The 16,823-nt window shown below is 52.0% G+C and overlaps 5 protein-coding genes across 5 annotated transcripts; 2 read left to right on the forward strand and 3 right to left on the reverse strand.

Moving 5' to 3' along the window:
• Nucleotides 1-297: 297 nt before the first annotated feature.
• On the reverse strand, nt 298-2,611 carry M406DRAFT_341325 (MFS general substrate transporter; the record flags this gene model as incomplete). Its single annotated transcript, XM_040921647.1, has 3 exons — nt 298-317; nt 1,075-1,259; nt 1,350-2,611. The coding sequence occupies 3 exons, from the start codon at nt 2,609-2,611 to the stop codon at nt 298-300; spliced, it is 1,467 nt and encodes a 488-aa protein (XP_040774913.1).
• A 1,739-nt stretch (nt 2,612-4,350) lies between these two features.
• M406DRAFT_227231 (uncharacterized protein) lies at nt 4,351-6,499 on the forward strand (the record flags this gene model as incomplete). The annotated part of the gene is made up of 4 exons (XM_040915764.1): nt 4,351-4,672; nt 4,733-4,863; nt 4,946-5,995; nt 6,140-6,499. Coding segments are annotated over 4 exons (1,863 nt in total), but the record flags the coding sequence as incomplete, so codon positions are not given.
• Nucleotides 6,500-7,997: 1,498 nt separating this feature from the next.
• On the forward strand, nt 7,998-9,174 carry M406DRAFT_261555 (NAD(P)-binding protein; the record flags this gene model as incomplete). The annotated part of the gene is made up of 4 exons (XM_040917448.1): nt 7,998-8,138; nt 8,195-8,254; nt 8,329-8,664; nt 8,749-9,174. 4 exons carry the CDS (start codon nt 7,998-8,000, stop codon nt 9,172-9,174), a joined length of 963 nt encoding a protein of 320 aa, XP_040774915.1.
• A 2,775-nt stretch (nt 9,175-11,949) lies between these two features.
• Nucleotides 11,950-13,500, reverse strand: M406DRAFT_357297 (ACP-like protein). Its single transcript, XM_040923638.1, has 5 exons — nt 13,078-13,500; nt 12,801-12,818; nt 12,628-12,708; nt 12,509-12,557; nt 11,950-12,408 (listed from the first exon to the last, which is right to left on the reverse strand). Exons 1-5 carry the CDS (start codon nt 13,321-13,323, stop codon nt 12,362-12,364), a joined length of 441 nt encoding a protein of 146 aa, XP_040774916.1. The 5' UTR covers nt 13,324-13,500; the 3' UTR covers nt 11,950-12,361.
• Nucleotides 13,501-13,765: 265 nt separating this feature from the next.
• On the reverse strand, nt 13,766-15,337 carry M406DRAFT_357298 (NADH-ubiquinone oxidoreductase 23 kDa subunit). Its single transcript, XM_040923639.1, has 3 exons — nt 14,651-15,337; nt 14,169-14,488; nt 13,766-14,026 (listed from the first exon to the last, which is right to left on the reverse strand). Exons 1-3 carry the CDS (start codon nt 14,947-14,949, stop codon nt 13,950-13,952), a joined length of 696 nt encoding a protein of 231 aa, XP_040774917.1. The 5' UTR covers nt 14,950-15,337; the 3' UTR covers nt 13,766-13,949.
• Between the last annotated feature and the right edge of the window lie 1,486 nt (nt 15,338-16,823).

The following is a 16,823-nucleotide window of genomic DNA, read 5'->3' on the forward strand; positions in this document are numbered from 1 at the left end:
GGGTTTCGTCAACTGACAGTATTGTTCCCGCTGAGCAATCAGCTGCCGGATGCAGGGCGATGTTGGTGTAGGTAAAGATTTCAAAAGAAGTCAGTGAGGGCGAGATGGTGCTGATGGTAGAGAGAATTCGGACTGAAATTTCTGGTACCATGTTCAGAATGCGCCTTCTTCATGTCAATGGTGTTCTGAGCAGGAGGAGGAAGGTGCAAGCCTGAAGCATGGTTAGACCACCGACGAAGAATTTCCCGGGAGGACCAGGGCTGCGACCTCGTCCTGGATGACATGCCTCGCCTCGGTTCAACATAATTTGCGCCGGTCTTAAAATTTAATAACTATTATGCCTGGGAATAACGTTTCTGGTTGTTTTTCTTATTAAAAAAAAAAAGGGGGGTGGGACAAGGAAGATCTCGCGAATGCCAACATGGTGATCAGATGGGATGATATTCTCGAGGTGATGGAAATTCCTGCCAAATTCACTCCTCAGCCTCTGTTAGTTGTTAGGGGTGGTGCTGTTCTCACAAATGCCGCGGTATTGTGCACTGCTACCCATTGAGTCTTAGGTCTAGAACGTCTCTTGGCAGCCTTGCCGCCCTATACCGTTTACAGGAAAACATAAGGAGTCGGTTAATTAGACTCCTAAATCGTTGTATGTAAACAAACCACTCATAATGGAATCTAGCCTAATAAATGTATGCTAATTACTAATGGGCCAGTGGTCGTGGCAGCAAAGAACAATTCAGGTCTCATCGTTGGCCCTTGTCGCCAAGAACTAGGTAATATGGCTGTGACTGCACATTGTGTACTGAGGAAATCACTCCTCTCTACTGGTGTGCATAAAAGAAATCCACCAGCAGATGCTTGCACAAGTATAGCTTTGACATGCAGCTTGACTTGCTTTCTATCCTGATAACTTTCCAAAAATAAAAAATAAAAAAATAAAAAAAATTGTGAAGAACTTATTCCTTATTACACAATCCTTATGTAATTACCAAGTCCACCACCACGCTGTTACCAGCTCCTCTCTATGTCCATCTGCGGTGGTATCCGTGGTCGAACGGATCACATGTGCCTCACGGTCCTCCCTGGCCAGCTTCTTGTTGCTAAAGAAGTACCACAGGCTCTGCAAGACAATCTCGACAATGCTTAGGCCTGTCAGCGCTAGACATGCTGTGAAGGCGTGAAGGTAGAGTGGTGCGTCTTCGGTACGGAAGACCTGGGATCCAGCGATACCTGCTGCGTTGGCAGCCATAATAATCATACTGTAGTTGAAGCAAGACAATAACGGTCAGTACTCTCTTCAACAATAGACAAAATAAACACGGGTGCAGTTGGGTGATAATGATGCTTACGCCATAGCAACACTCCTCTCCTGAGGACTCTGACAGTTTGCCGACAGCCAGCCGACATTCTGGATATGCACAACCGAGTTGGTCGCCATCGAGAAAACCACAGCCGCGTACTTCATCCCCGTCGACCAGTCCTCGGCTGTACCCTCGCGCAGACAAGAAAAGGCAATGGTGGACCACACAGCCGCGAAGAGAACAAAGGGGCCTTTTCTACCCGTCTTGTCGCACAACCAGCCCAGCACAATAACCATAACGACGGCGATAAAGGGTCCCACGCTGGCGAGGGCGTTGGCATGGACGGTGGTATACCCGAGACTCTTGATGACGGAGGGTCCATACGTGTTGATGGCGTTGACGGGGATGGTGGCGGTCAAGGTGATGAGCATGTGCATAAGGATACGCGGCTTTCGCAGGGTGGTGGTAATGTCATGGGCCGAGATGTGCAGGTGATTGGTGGTCTTGGCCGGGTCGTCGAGGAGCACGCGGCGTACCAGGATATAACTCTCTCGCTGGTCAAAATAGGACCAGCGGCCGAAGCTGATAAAGGGACGGCCGTCGCCAACGCGCGGCGGAAGGAAGAGGAAGAAGATGATGCCCACGCCGATAGTGATGCAGCCCTCGACAATGAACAGCCAGCGCCAGCCGGCGACGCCGTATCGGTCGCCCATGGTGAGGATTCCGGCGCCGATGAGCGAGGTGAGGGCGACGGCAAGCAGATTGCCAAGGAAAAAGATGGACACGCGCAGGCTGGTCTCGTCTCGCTTATACCAGGTGGACATGGTATACAGGGCACCAGGGATGAAGCCGGCTTCGCAGAGGCCTAGCAGGATGCGCGTGACGAGGTAGCCCGCGTAGTTGGTGATAAAGTTCTGGAAAAGGGCGACGAGGCCCCAAGCGATGATCTGGCCCGAGAGCCAGTGCTTGGGGCCAATCTTTTGCAGGAGGACGTTGGAAGGGATCTCGAGGAGCACAATGCCCAGGGAGAGGAGGGCGGTGCCGACGTTGATCTGGTTCGTGTCGACGCCCAGGTCGGTCGTGATGGTGCTCGTCAGGGCGTTGGAGATGTTGCCTCTGTCCATCTGCAGAGCGAAGAAGGCCAGTCCTAGGATGGGGAGGAGGATGAGATCGAGCTTGACCTTGATCTTGCGCTCCTCGTCCTCGCTCCAGTCTGCCGCTGTCGTCTCGTCCACATTGACCGCGGCTATTTCCTCATCGTCAGAGCCGCCTCTGTCAGGCTTCACATCATATGCCTCTTGGGACACCATCTTTGGCGTCTTCTTTGTTTCCGGGCCTCTTGGGATGGAGAGGAGGAGAATGATGAAGCACCACCACCAATAATCGCAACTTTAAGATGATTCAAGATGAGACAAAGACACGAATGTGCGATGAACAGTACATGTGGGATCGATGAAGATGATCATCAAAAAGGCGGTGGGGAGCAAGGAACAAACTCTTGGGGACGGATGGCCCCTGAAAAGTGATTTGTATCTGTGAGTGCGGCGCAAGAAACATCCCATCCTATAAAAGGATAATTACATCCTCGAACCCTACCCAAGTACGTATTCTTTTCAGACGTCGGGAATATCGCCGGTCGTAAAAAAGCCACATGGGAACAAAATTGTCAATGTGCTTGCTGAAGGTCTCTCCACATGAGCAAGATCCTTCTCACGCCATGGTGCAACGAATTTAGTTATTTTTATTTTTCAAAGACGTGACGAATGAGACGGCTCGAAGTGCCATTATCTAGCGGTTGGCATAGAGGCTGTTCCCAACGCTTTGGGTCCCATGCGGGATGATCCCCTGACTCTGCGTCGTTAGTTGCGCTGACGTGCTTTGGCCCCGGGGTTGACGTGATCTCAGGCATGGTGCTTTCACAGGCTTGTGGTGTGGGATTTACTCTTTTGTACATTGTTCAGTAGCCGATATCCGATGATCCGAGTAAGTTGAGAAACTGCTCAGCGAGTGAAACAAGAATTCCTCGAGAGAAGACCGACTAAAGTCGACTTGAGAGAGGAGAATTGAGACTTGAGACTTGAAGAAGTAGGAGGCCAGAAGTGCTTTGGCAGTGCCGGAGAGGCAAAGTGGTCCAAAACCCCATCTCAGCCCTCTACAGGTGCTAGGCCCGCAGCCAAGGCGTCAAGACATCGGAAACACCCAATTCATGCGCTTCGGCCCGAGAAAAATATATTCCTCGTTTACTATGTAAGTGTCAATCGACTCAACACTAAGTACTTGAGTAGGCGATGGTAACCTGTGTGAGCTACAGGAGTTTCAATAACGGTTCGCAACAGTGGCTCTTCCACGGCTCTGAACACTGCCTAACTTGTCCATAGATCAGGGACATCATTTTTTGCAAAGTTCTTCAGCTCTACAACAAGATCACATTGTGCCAGATCTTTTCAATACTTTCCACATCATGATAGGAATATATATCTAAATTCTATCATTATCGGACTCCGCGTTGGTAGTAAAAGTGTTCATAAGTAAACTGAAGACTCGCTTCTTGCGACGGACGATCTCGGCTCTCGGAGGCGAGCATTCGGATTCAGCCCACTGAAACGTGGCCATCGTTCCCAGCTAAGGCATGTAGTGGGTCTGCTGCCTGTTACCAGCATATGTGGCTTGTGGCTAGCCGTAGCCGTCGTCACCCTTTGGTTGTCGCCTCACCTGAACGGTCTCACCTAGAAGGGCCCACTTCCTATGCACCCAAGGGCCCGTCCAGTAGTAGCAGCTTTAGGCCCACCATCCACAGACAAAGAGGCTCAAGAAAGTCAACCAACCCTCCATGCTCCATGCAAGGACCACGGCAGGCCATTGTGGAAGGCAAAAAGAGAGTCCACACACCTAGAGACGATATCCGACACGGAGATTCTCGGTCAAGGGTAGGACAGCTTATCAAGGTCGCTCGCACAGTCAGGCTCGGCTGTCAGCAGCCATGGCAGAAACACCTGCCCCCCCTCACACACCAGAGATGGCAACGCTGCCAGGAACAGTTCAGCAGCAACAACAGCAGTCCCATCCCATTCACCTGCGCAGCTGTGTGCTCTGTCGCCAGAGAAAGGTGAAATGTGACCGACAGCAGCCGTGCTCGCACTGCACCCGGTCTGGAAATGACTGCGTCTACCCCTCAGGCCGAGGCAGGGCCCCCAAGAGGCCCAGGCGTGACGTCGAGGAACAGCTCGCTGAGAAACTTTCGAGGCTCGAGACCATCATCAAGCGGCTGGCGTCCGAGAATGCATCTCAGGCGAATGCCCTCTCGGCACGGCAGACGGACTCACCACCAACGCCAGGACCTTCTCGTCCAGCTGATGACGCCGGCAGCAATAGTGTCCCGGAATCTCCTCCTCTCCCTCCCCCAACGAACCCGCTGTATACCTCTCTTCCAGCTGCCTCCTCCTTGGACCGGAGCAGCAGTCCTGGTCTCTCCTCCATCGAGGGCCAACTTAATCGTCTGGTGATAGACCCAAAGAAAAGTTACTATGTCAGCAATCCATTATGGGCCAGTCTGGCTAGTGAGGTTCGTTTTACATTGCTCTTCTGCAAAAGTATTATAGACCACCCCGCTGTGGGCTCCTGTTGATCTGACAATGAGCAAATAGATCGATGAACTACGTGAGATCATCACCCAGCCGGAGGAAGAGGTTGAAGAGGATACTGTCCCAGCCTGGACAGAGGTTCCACCAGTCAACGACAGCATGAACGCCGCCCTTTTCGGGTACAGATCTACTGCATATTCTCTTAAGCCCTACCACCCACTGCTTCCCCAGGCGCTCGACATCTACTCAGCCTTTGCCGAGAACGTCGCGCCACTCCTGAGATTCTTCCACATGCCGACCCTGGCTGAGTTGTATCGAGAGTCGATCTCATCTACCACCCCTCTGGAGAGAAATACCGAAGCCCTCATCTTCGCTATCTACTACTCCGGCATCATGAGCATGCCACCAGACCAGTGCATGAACCTCTTGGGCCTATCCCAGCCCGCCGCTCTGGAGCGCTACCGCTTCGCCACAGAACAGGCTATCGCCCGCGCCGACCTGCTCAACACACAGAGCATCGTCCTCCTCCAGGCGGTGGCGCTATTCCTCTCTGCCCTGCGCTGTCAGACTGACAGCCGCGCCTCATGGTCCCTGAACACGCTCATCTTCCACCTAGCACAGGCCATGGGCCTCCACCGCGACGGTACCATCTTCGGCTTGAATCCTTTTGACACCGAGATCAGGAGACGTCTATGGTGGCACATCTGCGTCCTGGACAGCCGTTCGTCAGAATACCACGGGTTTGGGCCCATCATGTACCAGTCTACCTTTGACACGCGCATCCCGCTGAATGTCAACGACACAGACCTCTGGCCAGGCATGACAGAACCGCCCAGGGAACGGGACGAGGCGACAGACATGACCTTCTCTCTCATTCGCTGCGAGGCTATGCGCACGGCTGTCAAGGCCAGGCTGCTCTCTCCTGACATGCCCAGCTGGCAAGGATCGATGGGCGGAAAACCTGAGGTGTCGGCAAGGGAACGCGTGCAGCTGCTGCAAGAGCTGCAGAAAAGGCTGAAGGATCATTATTTGCCCCTCTGCGACACCTCGTCGCCCATACTGCTTCTTGCGTCTCTTCTGGCCAAGCTCATCTTTGTGCACTTCCACCTTGTCGTATACTACCCTCTGCAGCTTGCAGCGGCTAAAAAGAAGGACTCCAAAAAGGCTGCTGACCAAGAAGCATCATCATCATCATCATCAACCATATCATCTCTAACACCAGCAGCACACGCCACGGGGAATGCCGTAAACAGCGAGGCGAACCCTGATCACGCTGTATCATCATCACGCCCAGAAACCGACTTGCCAGATGTCATGAGCCGTGACCAGCTCTTCGAGTCCGCCATAGGGATCCTCGAGCTCTCTGGCCAGATCCTCAGTCTCCCCGGAACCAGGAAATGGGTCTGGTATGCCAAGAGCCACGTCCAGTGGCACGTCGTGGCTTTTGTGCTCGCCGAGATCTGCAGGCGGCCTCCATCAGAGCAGTGCGAGCGAGCCTGGGCCTGCGTGACCAAAATGTATGATGCATGGAACATGCATAACTCTGCGTCGCAGGGGCTTATGCGGAAGTCTGTGCGGAGGCTGTTGGTGAAGGCGAAGCATGTACGCCAACTGCAGGCTCAGGTGGCGAGAGTGGGTACAGTTGGTGCCAGGAGTACAGCTTCTACCGCTGGCGTCGGTGACTTGAGCGCACAGTATCGCCCATTTGTACAGATGGATTGGCTCAAGGCCGAGTCGACTCCCTCTGCGGCCACCTACAGGAGCTCGCCTCCTTCTGCCGCATGGGGGGACGCGTCTGGACCTGATGGTGCCTCTGCAGCAGGCCCTGGTACGTCGATGGCAGCTGACCCTGATTTCCAGCAAGAATTGTTCGGGGCAGACTATACAAGCGACGCCTTTATGGAATTCCTCAGCATGTCATCCGACATACCCATGACCGACATCTTTACTGCGGCGAGCGTTGATCCTGGCGTTGGTGAGCTCGGAGACCTCACCTATGACGAATCTGTTTTCCAAGTGCCTGATTGGACCTTGTGATGGTTTCATAACCAACAGATTTGGACTCGGCGGTGAATCTTACTGCCAGTGTTGGTCGTGGCGTTCTGTGGTCGAAACAGGACTACACGAACCCTTAACTCTCTCCGCTCCGCAAGGAAAAATGAAATCATCTCTGCAGAGGGCCAGATTAATTCATGAGATTACATCTCGTTATGCTGTACATGAGATACGGTACACATCTTCGAGATTCAAATCGCAAATCCTATTCACCCCGCTCACAACAAGAACTGATACCCAAAAGTAAGAACAAGGATAATGTAAATAATAAATATCAAAACTCACTAATGAGTAGAAGAGACTTTTGTGCATCTTGTTTGTCGAGATTATGGACCAGTGGCAAATGTATGAGAAGTTGAACCTGGGCACATGAGGGCTCCGAGACGAGGCTGGGGCGAGACAAGTAGACTTTGCGTGCAGTCATACCAAGCCAAACATTACAGATGAACCCACTGTCACGCTGTTGTCCTCATTTCGCAGCTCTCGCATCAGGTTTCTGGGATAGCAGCGTGTAAGTCCGCCCGGGAGAGCCAGCCATGTATGTGACGACAGTCCTCCGCTACCTGGGCAGTGCGCAATCAGGGGCAGAGTGATAAATATGGAGAGAAAGTTGATGAGGAATCACGGGGTCAAACTGGCAAAACGTATCCGAATCGTGACTGGAAAATACTGTGGTTCTGGCCCATGCTGGAGCGGATTTACGGATTTGCATAAGTGTCTGTTTCGGACTTTATTTCGACGGAGCAAATTTTAAGATTTATCATTCATCCATGATGGACAATAAGTCAGTGACAAATCTTTCAGGTTGACTAATGTAGCTGAAGATCTGAACTAGAAAATAGCTGTCGGAGTCAATGATGTGGGCTTCAGGTCTTAGAAGGCGAACTTTGTGGAGTACATCAAGGTGAAAAATAATAAATATATATATATATATACATAAGGGTTGGGAGTTCACTTTAGAGATTTAGTCGAATCTAGAAGAAAGTATCTGCTATTCAATCACATTTCCTTGCCTTTACTAAATGAGCATCATCTCATCATCCAATTTGCTTAATGAGCCATGCCTACTATCGCTGTTCTCGGAGGAACTGGAGCCCAAGGTGGCTCCGTCGTTAGACAGCTGCAGAAGTCGTCGACCTGGAAGATTCGCATCCTCACGCGAAATGCTAACAGCGACAAAGCAAAAGCCCTCAATTCTCAAGTGCGTGCCGTCTCCTAATCCCATATTTTCATGAGTTGTATACTGATTGCTCATAGGGTATCGAGGTTGTCGCCGCTGATGTCAACGATGAAGCCAGCCTCGTCAATGCTTTCAAGGTAAGTAGATCACGCTGGGCGTCCAAATTAATGCGTTGTTCCCTTCCAGCACTAACCTCCAACTACCTCGATAGGGTATTGATGCCATCTTCGCGGTCACTACTTACTGGGAGTCCGTCCTGAGCCTCGGCCGCGATGGTGCCGGCGAGGAAGAACTGCAGCAGCTCAAGAATGTCGCCAACGCAGCGCAAAAGACCCCAACCCTGTCTCATTTCATCGTGAGCAGCCTACCTCCAGCTGAGAAGTCATCCGGAGGCCAGTTCCCGGTACCCCATCTCGACTACAAGGCGAAGGCAGTGGACTGGATCAAGGAGGCCCTCCCGGAGCTATACAGCAAGACGTCCCAGATCTGGCCCGGTTGGTATCCCACCAACCTGGCGACTCTCCCCATGGTCCGATTCCTGGAAATTGTGAGTCCAAGCCCTGCGCCTTCTATGATCTTCATATATTCCATTGACGATCAGGTTCCAGCTAACGAGTTGTACTATTGCCAGCCCGGCTCCTACGGCGGTTATTTGTTCACACAGCCGAGCAAGCCGTCTTCTCTTCTTCCCATCGTTGGCGATATCGACCACAACTTCGGCATTGTAGTTGAGGGCCTTCTCAAAGCCGGCAAGAAGGCCTATGAGAAAATTGCTGTGGTTATTACGGAATACCTGCCGTTCACCGATGTCGTCCGCGTCTTCGAGGAAGTCACCGGCAAGCGTGCAGCATATGCTGAGATTTCCGACGAGGCCGCGATTAAGCTGTATGGAGTCTATGGCGCTGAGTATGCGGCACAGCTCCGCTGGAGCGAGAAGGTCCCGAACTGGGAGCAGATCGATCCCCAGAGTGTCATTAGCCTCGAGGAACTGGGGGTGAAGGACAAGCTGATTGGTTTCAAGGGTGCACTGGAAACTCTCAAGGCCAGGATTGTTTGATCAACAAGACAGGGAGACCTGCAAAAACGCTCACACTGATCCACTTTACCTGCAAAATCTCTCATAAAAGTTGCCATGCACTACCTACCCGCAAGGACATAATTACTGGGTGACTTGGCTAAGGAACCTGGTGCTGTATATAGAAATAACAAAGTCCGTCCCTACTCTAAATGAATGCTCTTCAATCAGTGAACCGCAATATGCTCGGTTCTTTTCGTTGAGTCCTACCTCGTTTTCTGCTTTTGATTCTTTCTTCTTCACACGATAGTAATTCGTGGATAACGAGGTAATGCCACTCGCCTGCTCTTAGCCGACAATAAGTTTACTCAATAATCTTGAGTAACCATCCTCATGCGATGCAAGGCTGACACGAGATCCAGCCTCGTACAAAATGTGATCCCGCAGTACGTATATGCCGACGCATGGGTACTTCAGCTTCTCCTCTCTCCTGGGAATCCCCAAGGCTTGAGTACATACGTCGAACCGTCCATCACCTCATGCTCTATATTCAGGAAGATTTATGTGTAGAATCCAATCTTCGTTTCCAAGTCTTCGGTGGTCATTTGGAAAGTAGCCACTCAGGGCCTGACTGCGTAAAAGCTTCCCAGGCCTAGGACCAGGCGAGAAAGCCTTAGCAGCTTAGGGGGCTTAGGATCAATTTTGTGAGGCAGGATCACTCCCCACGGAAAGACAAGAATGGAAACTAGATGAGAAAGGTTTGATTACAGACTCTGATTGATATGTTATCTCAGAAAGAAAATTCCGAATTAACACATTGCAGTGACTGGGCCAGCGTCTCGAGGCCAGTAACGATTCGTGCATAGGGCCACAAATGCTAATTCCGAGACCAGCGTCCTCCGTCTGCTGATCGCTCTTCATACTCAACCTAATTCCGACATGAGGGTATGGCGCTTGTTTCTTCCTTCTGGTGACCGCTCTTTTCGTAGGCAATGGGTCTCTCGATAAAATCGCAGACCGGTCCGATCACAGCGGTCCACATGGCTAGCAGCCGTCAGATTGGTGGTGAAGACCTGCTCCGCTGGCGGCAAAGTCGACTTGTGGTAAATCGCTCTGGTCAATAACGTCCCCATTTTGCAGGGTGATCTCTGGCACACGCGTCGGCTGTCCCATCCCCCAAGACAGGGTTGCAATCTTGGAAGACTACCTGTGAATCGCGTTCCTTCAAAGCTTGTGACGTCTTCTCCCGATGCAGCTTCCACCAAACACTGTCTACGGCAGGACCGCCCAGCCCACGAACCTGCTCCGTCCTCAGCTTCTCGAGAAGCACAGCATTGTCGAAGTTGACTGAGACTCTGTCTGGATTGAGAGGGCTGTCGTTGCTGGTGCTGCTGCTGCTGCTCGTAATCATTACGAGTCGCCGATCACTGACACCCATTGAGAGATCTCCCATGACCCGAGCAAGGTGTTTGTTCGGCAGCGAAGGATGACTGGCTGGGGACCTTGACCCTACAGCCGCCCGAGCACGTGGGCACTTCCACTAAGCCAGGGGAAGTAGAAGAAGATGAGCAGTGCCATGCTCTGGTTCGATGTGCTGGACAGGATGGACCAGTTGGGTTCCTGTCATGGCCAGTGTCTTGATGCCGAGCACGACTTGTTCCATCGTAGATAGAGTGGTCTGATCAGAAGGTGGATGTTGATAATGGCTAAGATTGAAGAATTTCCTTTCAAGTCGCTGGGGAGGGAGGGCGGATGGGCTTTTATGTGTATTCGTAGGGAGAGAATTGATCAGAATGAATCATCTCAACGACCCAATGCTGTCACCTTTTGCGTACCATGTGCCGAACTACCTCATGTCTTCAGTTGCTATTTTCCTAGCCTATTTCTGGGGTAATGATCCCTAGCTACGTGCGTGTGTATGTTCATATGAGCACTGGTACAAGTGTTCTGAGCACATCTTATGTCTAGATAGTCATTAGAGATGACTTACTTGACACTATTCTCAGCACGCGAGGAACACAGAGCCGTCTAAGCGCGTCTAGCCTATTATCACTTATTATACTAATATGTGACGTCCAGGACGGACTACGATAGAATCGATTCGTTGCGGTAAGTGCACCCGTAGAAGCAAACATCCGTACGTCTTGGGGTCTGGCCTTCATGCTAGGGTCATGAAGCTCAATCAATGTAGGTCTGGAGCATATTTTGTTGCTGTGACAACATGGTTTGTATGCTTTGCTTTGGCTTTCACAGGCAGGGGGCTAGGAGGATCGAGATATGGACGGCGCAGATTGTGTCTACCAGCTGCATCCACATGACACACATTATCATTGTTCAGCCACAGATGGTGTTGTCACTCAGTTCGACGTGTTACTGTACAGTTCTGGGTGGCAGCGCGGACCACATTGTGTAGGGGAAAGAAAGAACCCGGGAGCCCATTCCCCCGGGTGGGGGAATGGGGTTATCGAGCGAATTAAACGATTTCAGGTTTTAAACGATTTCAGGTGCTAAAGACACAGCTGGACCACCTCTAGCATATCCTTTCAAACCAGAAGACACGACGGGCCAAAAGGCAGTCATAAAGACAGTGGTGTAGTCGGTAACATGACCACAATCATGTGATAACCAAGACTTGACATTGGAGAAGCACAGGCGAGGGGAGGGCAGCGAATGGGATGCGCTTCGAACCGCTGGCTTCTGGACAGGTGCTATACTCGATAGCCTGACAGTTTAGTGGTAGAATGCTGGGCTCTGGCATGGAGGAAACAGCTGGCCCTCTGGGCTGAGATTCATAGAGACATGCAGATCAGTAGACTTGCACACACTCACGGTGTTTATTGAAAATGGCAAATAGAAACAGGCCACGCCTTTCCATTCACAGGTTCTTGTTCCACCCACTCTCATTCCATCTCCTCGCAGTGCATGTCTGCACCTAGCTCAAGCACTACGCCGAATAAACCCAGGCATACCCCTTGTCTGAGAACTCCGCTCCCTCTTGTTCTTCCTCAAGTCCATCCTCGTTCAGAGTGGTGTTTTCACAAGGCACGCAATCAGGCATACCAGTTTCTCTTTCTCTCTCTTGTTTGCCCGAAAGTCATCGGTGGTGGGTTTGTCTTGCGGCGTCTTGTATTGTCTCTTTCCTTGTCAAAGGTGGTATAGTACATATTTTCCCCCAATCTCTTCCACCTCGGTTCGATCGGGACTGGTTCCACGACGGAATAGAGAGCATCTAGTGCGCGTCGGGTTGGGCGACGATGTACGAGACAGCAGTGTCGACTAGTTCCCCAGGGCATGGATCGTTAGCAACAATGCGCATTGATAGGCCCGACTGTAAAACCGCTTTGGGGATGGCAAATAATAGGGGATCTAAACTCACCAGAGTGGATGCCATCCGCGTCCTTGTCGGGAATCTCGATGCTGAACTCCTGCAAGCGAAACATGTCAGCTCAATTATCTTTTCTGCATGTGACTTGGTGGGTCGCCTTATCGCCATACCTCCTCGATGGCCATCACGACCTCAACAGTATCCAGGCTGTCCAGGCCGAGGTCGTTCATGAAGTGCGCAGTAGGCTTGATCTAAGTTCGGCGAGAATATGTTAGCTTGTACCGTCCGTAAACACCGGCAGGGGAAACAAGCGGTAGTTCTCTTCGCAGGGGTATTTGCGTACGTTGCTTGGGTCGTTGACCTGTAAGATAACAAAAGATTAGCATCTCGGATCGACGATATGAACGAACCACCCAAGATTCGACCCAAGACATCTCTCAACATTCAAGGCGCCCCCCCCCCCCCCCTCCGCGCCCGGGCTGATAGGCAGCAGGTGCTGCTCCCTTGTCTCCTCTCCGCTAGCCCGACAGCCAAAAAAACCCCTCCGCCTGATCAACAGTTCTCATTCCCTTCTCTTCATCCCCAGCCCACAGTACCAGCGCAGTAACAGAACAACTCACCTTGTCAAACCCAGCCAAGAGGCTCATGATCCGCCCCTCAACATCCTCCTTGCTCAGCGAGCCCCCAGCCGAATACGTCCTGACGGCACCCAGCTTCCAGGCCGCCGGCGACGCGACAACCTTCTTCACGACCATCGACTGCCGCAGAGCAGGTCTCGAGACGATGCTACCAAAGTTCCGGGCGGCAGAGGGTGCGACTCGTCTCGCGGCGGCGGCGCTGGTGCGGAGGGCGGCGGTGCGGAACATCTTTGCTGATTTGTGAAAGGTAGAGGCGGGGACGGAAAGGAAAAAAGAGAGGGCTGCAGGACGAAGCAGGAGAGGACTGGGGCCTTTGTTGAGGGGAAGGTGGTGGGGGAGAGCTGTAGTAATTGGCGAGGATCAATTGGATCAGTAGTCGCGGAGGCGTTGGAGGTTGGATGATTGGGATGGGATGGAGCTTTGGGGCGAGGTCTTGGAATGATGACGAGAAATTTCTCGCCCCGAGCTTTGCTTGTTTGCCGGCTGGCCTGGGCTCCGGGGGGGGGTGCGCACGGACCACCTACACAGGGAAAGCTTGGACCACCTTGACGATGGTTAGTGAGTGTTTTGCCATAGGTACAAAGTACTTTGTCAAAGTCCATATACAGTTCAATTGAATGAAACATGCACACTCCCTCGATCTGGGTGATCCACCTAGAAGAGACGATGTGGAGCAAATGAATAACAGCTTCAGATTCGTCTGTGTCTCTCATTTATGTACAGTGTTTTGAGTCTACATATCCATCCTCGCCCTACACGCTCTCTCGCCCGCCTGGCTCTGCAGCCATCTCCCACGCGGCATTACCACAGATAGCCCCCCTCACAGCCAGTTCCTGCTGTCCCTACACTCTCTCTTACCGGTAGGGAGAGTCTGCCCGGATCGCAGCCGCCAGCTCGGGCTCCCACTTGTCTCCGTTGGCTAGCAGCTTCTCTGTAGAAGACGTTAGCATCCCGATCATATTTCTCAAGGCCGCAGCAGTGTTGGTCCCTCATCCAGCTGCGAAATGCTGCCGGATAGGAGAGGCATAGATACGATGACAGTATTGCGGTTGCCCGCACTCGGAATAACCTACCCTTGTTGTAAAGAAGCTCCTCTCTTGTCTCGGTCGAATACTCGGCATTTGGCGACTCCACGATGGCATCGACAGGACAGCTCTCCTGGCAGAACCCGCAGTAGATGCACTTGGTCATGTCGATATCATAGCGTGTGGTCCTGCGAGACCCGTCGGCACGCTCCTCGGCCTCGATTGTGATGGCCTGCGCGGGGCAAATAGCCTCGCAGAGCTTGCAGGCGATGCAGCGCTCCTCACCCGAGGGGTAGCGCCGGAGGGCGTGCTCACCGCGGAAACGGGGCGAGATGGGACCCTTCTCGAAAGGGTAGTAGATTGTGTAACTGGGAGAGGGTAAGGAAGGGGTGAATGTCAGCGAGGTTATTCGGAAGGCTGGTAGTTGGCAATGCCGGCCATCCACACCAGCCTTGACCCAAGACCATCCCAAGTCGTTGTTCCTGCTCTTTCTTTAGACTGTAGGGGATGCGTAGAGTTGGAATACTTACGGTGGCCGGAAGAACTGCTCCAACAGCACATACATGCCCCGCGCCATCTCCGTCATCAAGAAGTACTTGCCTAACTTGTCAAACGTACGCTCCTCCTCCTCGTCCCACTTCTTGGGCGGTGATTGCCGAAAGCCCTTGGGCGGGGGACCCATGGGCGTCGCATAGCCTCGCCTTATCACCAACATATGTTGTGCGGCAGCAGGTGCGACGAGTCGGGAGGACGCGGAGAGGGACGAGGCGGTGGAGGGCGAGGTGAGGGTAGCCCGGGCCAGCTGGCGGGCTGTTGTGGAGGAGAGCATCGTGAGTGTGGTGAATGTTGTCGCGATGGGGGTTGGAGTTGGATGGTTGCTGTCGTCGATGGGTAGGCGGAATGATCTCGAAAAGGGTTGGGCTGGCCTGTGAGGAGAAGCTTCTTTTCCGAGCAGCTGGCAACTCCTCCTGGACCAAAGAATGAAGTCGCGGCCAGAGAGTCCCAGAGGCGACAGTGAACCAATTGACCCAAGATACGTTGTCGGAGAAGATCAAACTTGGAGTCGAGGGGGTTTCTGGCCGAGAGATGAAGTTTCGAGTCCTCCCTTCTAGCGGCAGGCGGCGGTGGTCGGTCGGTGGCGGAAGTTGAGCTTGCCCTGGCGACGTCGACGAATGGGCAGTCTCGGGCCTGAGCTGTTTTTGGCGGGCATTACAAAGGGCGTCAATTGATTGGTCGGAGCTGCAATGGCTGTGATGCGGGTTGCCGCACAGAGCTGACAACGATCCGTGCGCGGCTGGGAGGGAAAAAATAGGCTAAGTCTATTTGTTTCGTCCCACACTATCAGCAAAGTCAAGAGATGGCCAGAGGCGTAAATAATAACCTCGGTGGACTGGCTAAATCGCAAAGCTGGCCTTTCGGAACCTTACAGATAGCTGTTTGTTGGAATTGGATTAATCTGTTCAAACTATTCAGACTTTCAAATTACAGAGTCAAAGGTTTGCAAAATTCACATAACTTGCACGGGCTGACTGACTAATAGCAGAAAATACCAACCTCGGTGCTCTGTTGATTACCTGCGAGCCCTGCGAGGCCCATCTCCTCCGCTACATCCATAATAGGATACCGAGTTGCTCATGTCACAAAATTGAGCAGGAAATGATCGTCTGTATTGGGCAGTAGATTAGATTTCATGGACAAGGATATTGGAGTACTTTCTGTCACACAGGTGATCAATTATCACACGTTCGCATCAGCTGCAACCTTACATCCCCACACTGTCATTTGTTGAATGTTCTACCTCATGTTTCCTCTGCTTGTTCAGTGTGATAATTTATTTCTCTTTCTCGTTTCTTCTATTCGTCCAGAGCAGAGGTTGGCTTATTTTCATGTATTTGGGCCAGGCCAGACTCCTCTGATCTCGTACCCAGCTGGGCTTGTTGTCTTCGCTGCCTCCATCGCCCTCATCCAAACCGAAATCGGTCTAGATCTTCCCAAACAACTTTGCAAGTTCTCCCAATTCATACTCAAGTAGTCAGATGCTATTACCCATCTCTAAAGCCTCCTTCAGATCTCCGCCTGTCTTGCAATACACTGTCGTTACAAAGCGGACCCCGGTAGCCAAAAACCCTAAGGTCGAGGAGTGTTCGAGCGAGGAAGATCGTCGCTGGTAGGGCAAAGTCACATCGTGTCCTATTTGTCGACGGTGAGTATCAAATGGCTTGGACGTCGAGCATGACCAGTCACAAACAAGACCCACACCATGTCCAGATGGCAGACCGCGGCATGAGCAATTGACATTGACGGGCAAGACCTTTGACCAAAATCTAGCAACAACACCCGTCGGTACTCCGATGTACATCTCTCCAGAATTCTTTCACACTTCTGGAGAACCTTGGGAGGTAACGTTTAAGCTTCGGGAGGAAAGTTTTGGGAAGGGAGGTTTTGGTAGACAATATACAATTATAGACTACTTGAGAATCTCGATTCTGGGTTCACGACAACATGAATCCTCGGTCCGCTAGTGGTCGCTCTATGCTATCCTGCTTTGTGCTCTATACGAAGAAGAAGAGGAGAAGAAGAAAAGAAAGAAAGAAAATCCAACGCTTGATCCAGAAGTCGCCAAACACAAATGCTGCAACGGGTATCCTCGCGTCTCTAATATGTATAGTAAACAAACTTGGACAATAAGCATCACATCGTCTT

This window comes from Cryphonectria parasitica (genome assembly GCF_011745365.1).
Source record: "Cryphonectria parasitica EP155 unplaced genomic scaffold M406scaffold_6, whole genome shotgun sequence".
In the NCBI taxonomy this organism is placed as follows: Eukaryota; Fungi; Ascomycota; class Sordariomycetes; order Diaporthales; family Cryphonectriaceae; genus Cryphonectria; species Cryphonectria parasitica.

Coding starts and splice junctions, on each gene's coding strand:
- M406DRAFT_357297 (XM_040923638.1), bottom strand. CDS start 13,323: ATGTTCCGCACCGCCGCCCTCCGCACCAGCGCCGCCGCCGCGAGACGA. Junction 12,558..12,627: donor TCGTGATGGCCATCGAGGAG/GTATGGCGATAA, acceptor TTTCGCTTGCAG/GAGTTCAGCATCGAGATTCC. Junction 12,409..12,508: donor CGCGGATGGCATCCACTCTG/GTGAGTTTAGAT, acceptor CTGGGGAACTAG/TCGACACTGCTGTCTCGTAC.
- M406DRAFT_357298 (XM_040923639.1), bottom strand. CDS start 14,949: ATGCTCTCCTCCACAACAGCCCGCCAGCTGGCCCGGGCTACCCTCACC. Junction 14,489..14,650: donor GAGCAGTTCTTCCGGCCACC/GTAAGTATTCCA, acceptor ACCCTCTCCCAG/TTACACAATCTACTACCCTT. Junction 14,027..14,168: donor GGAGCTTCTTTACAACAAGG/GTAGGTTATTCC, acceptor CGTCTTCTACAG/AGAAGCTGCTAGCCAACGGA.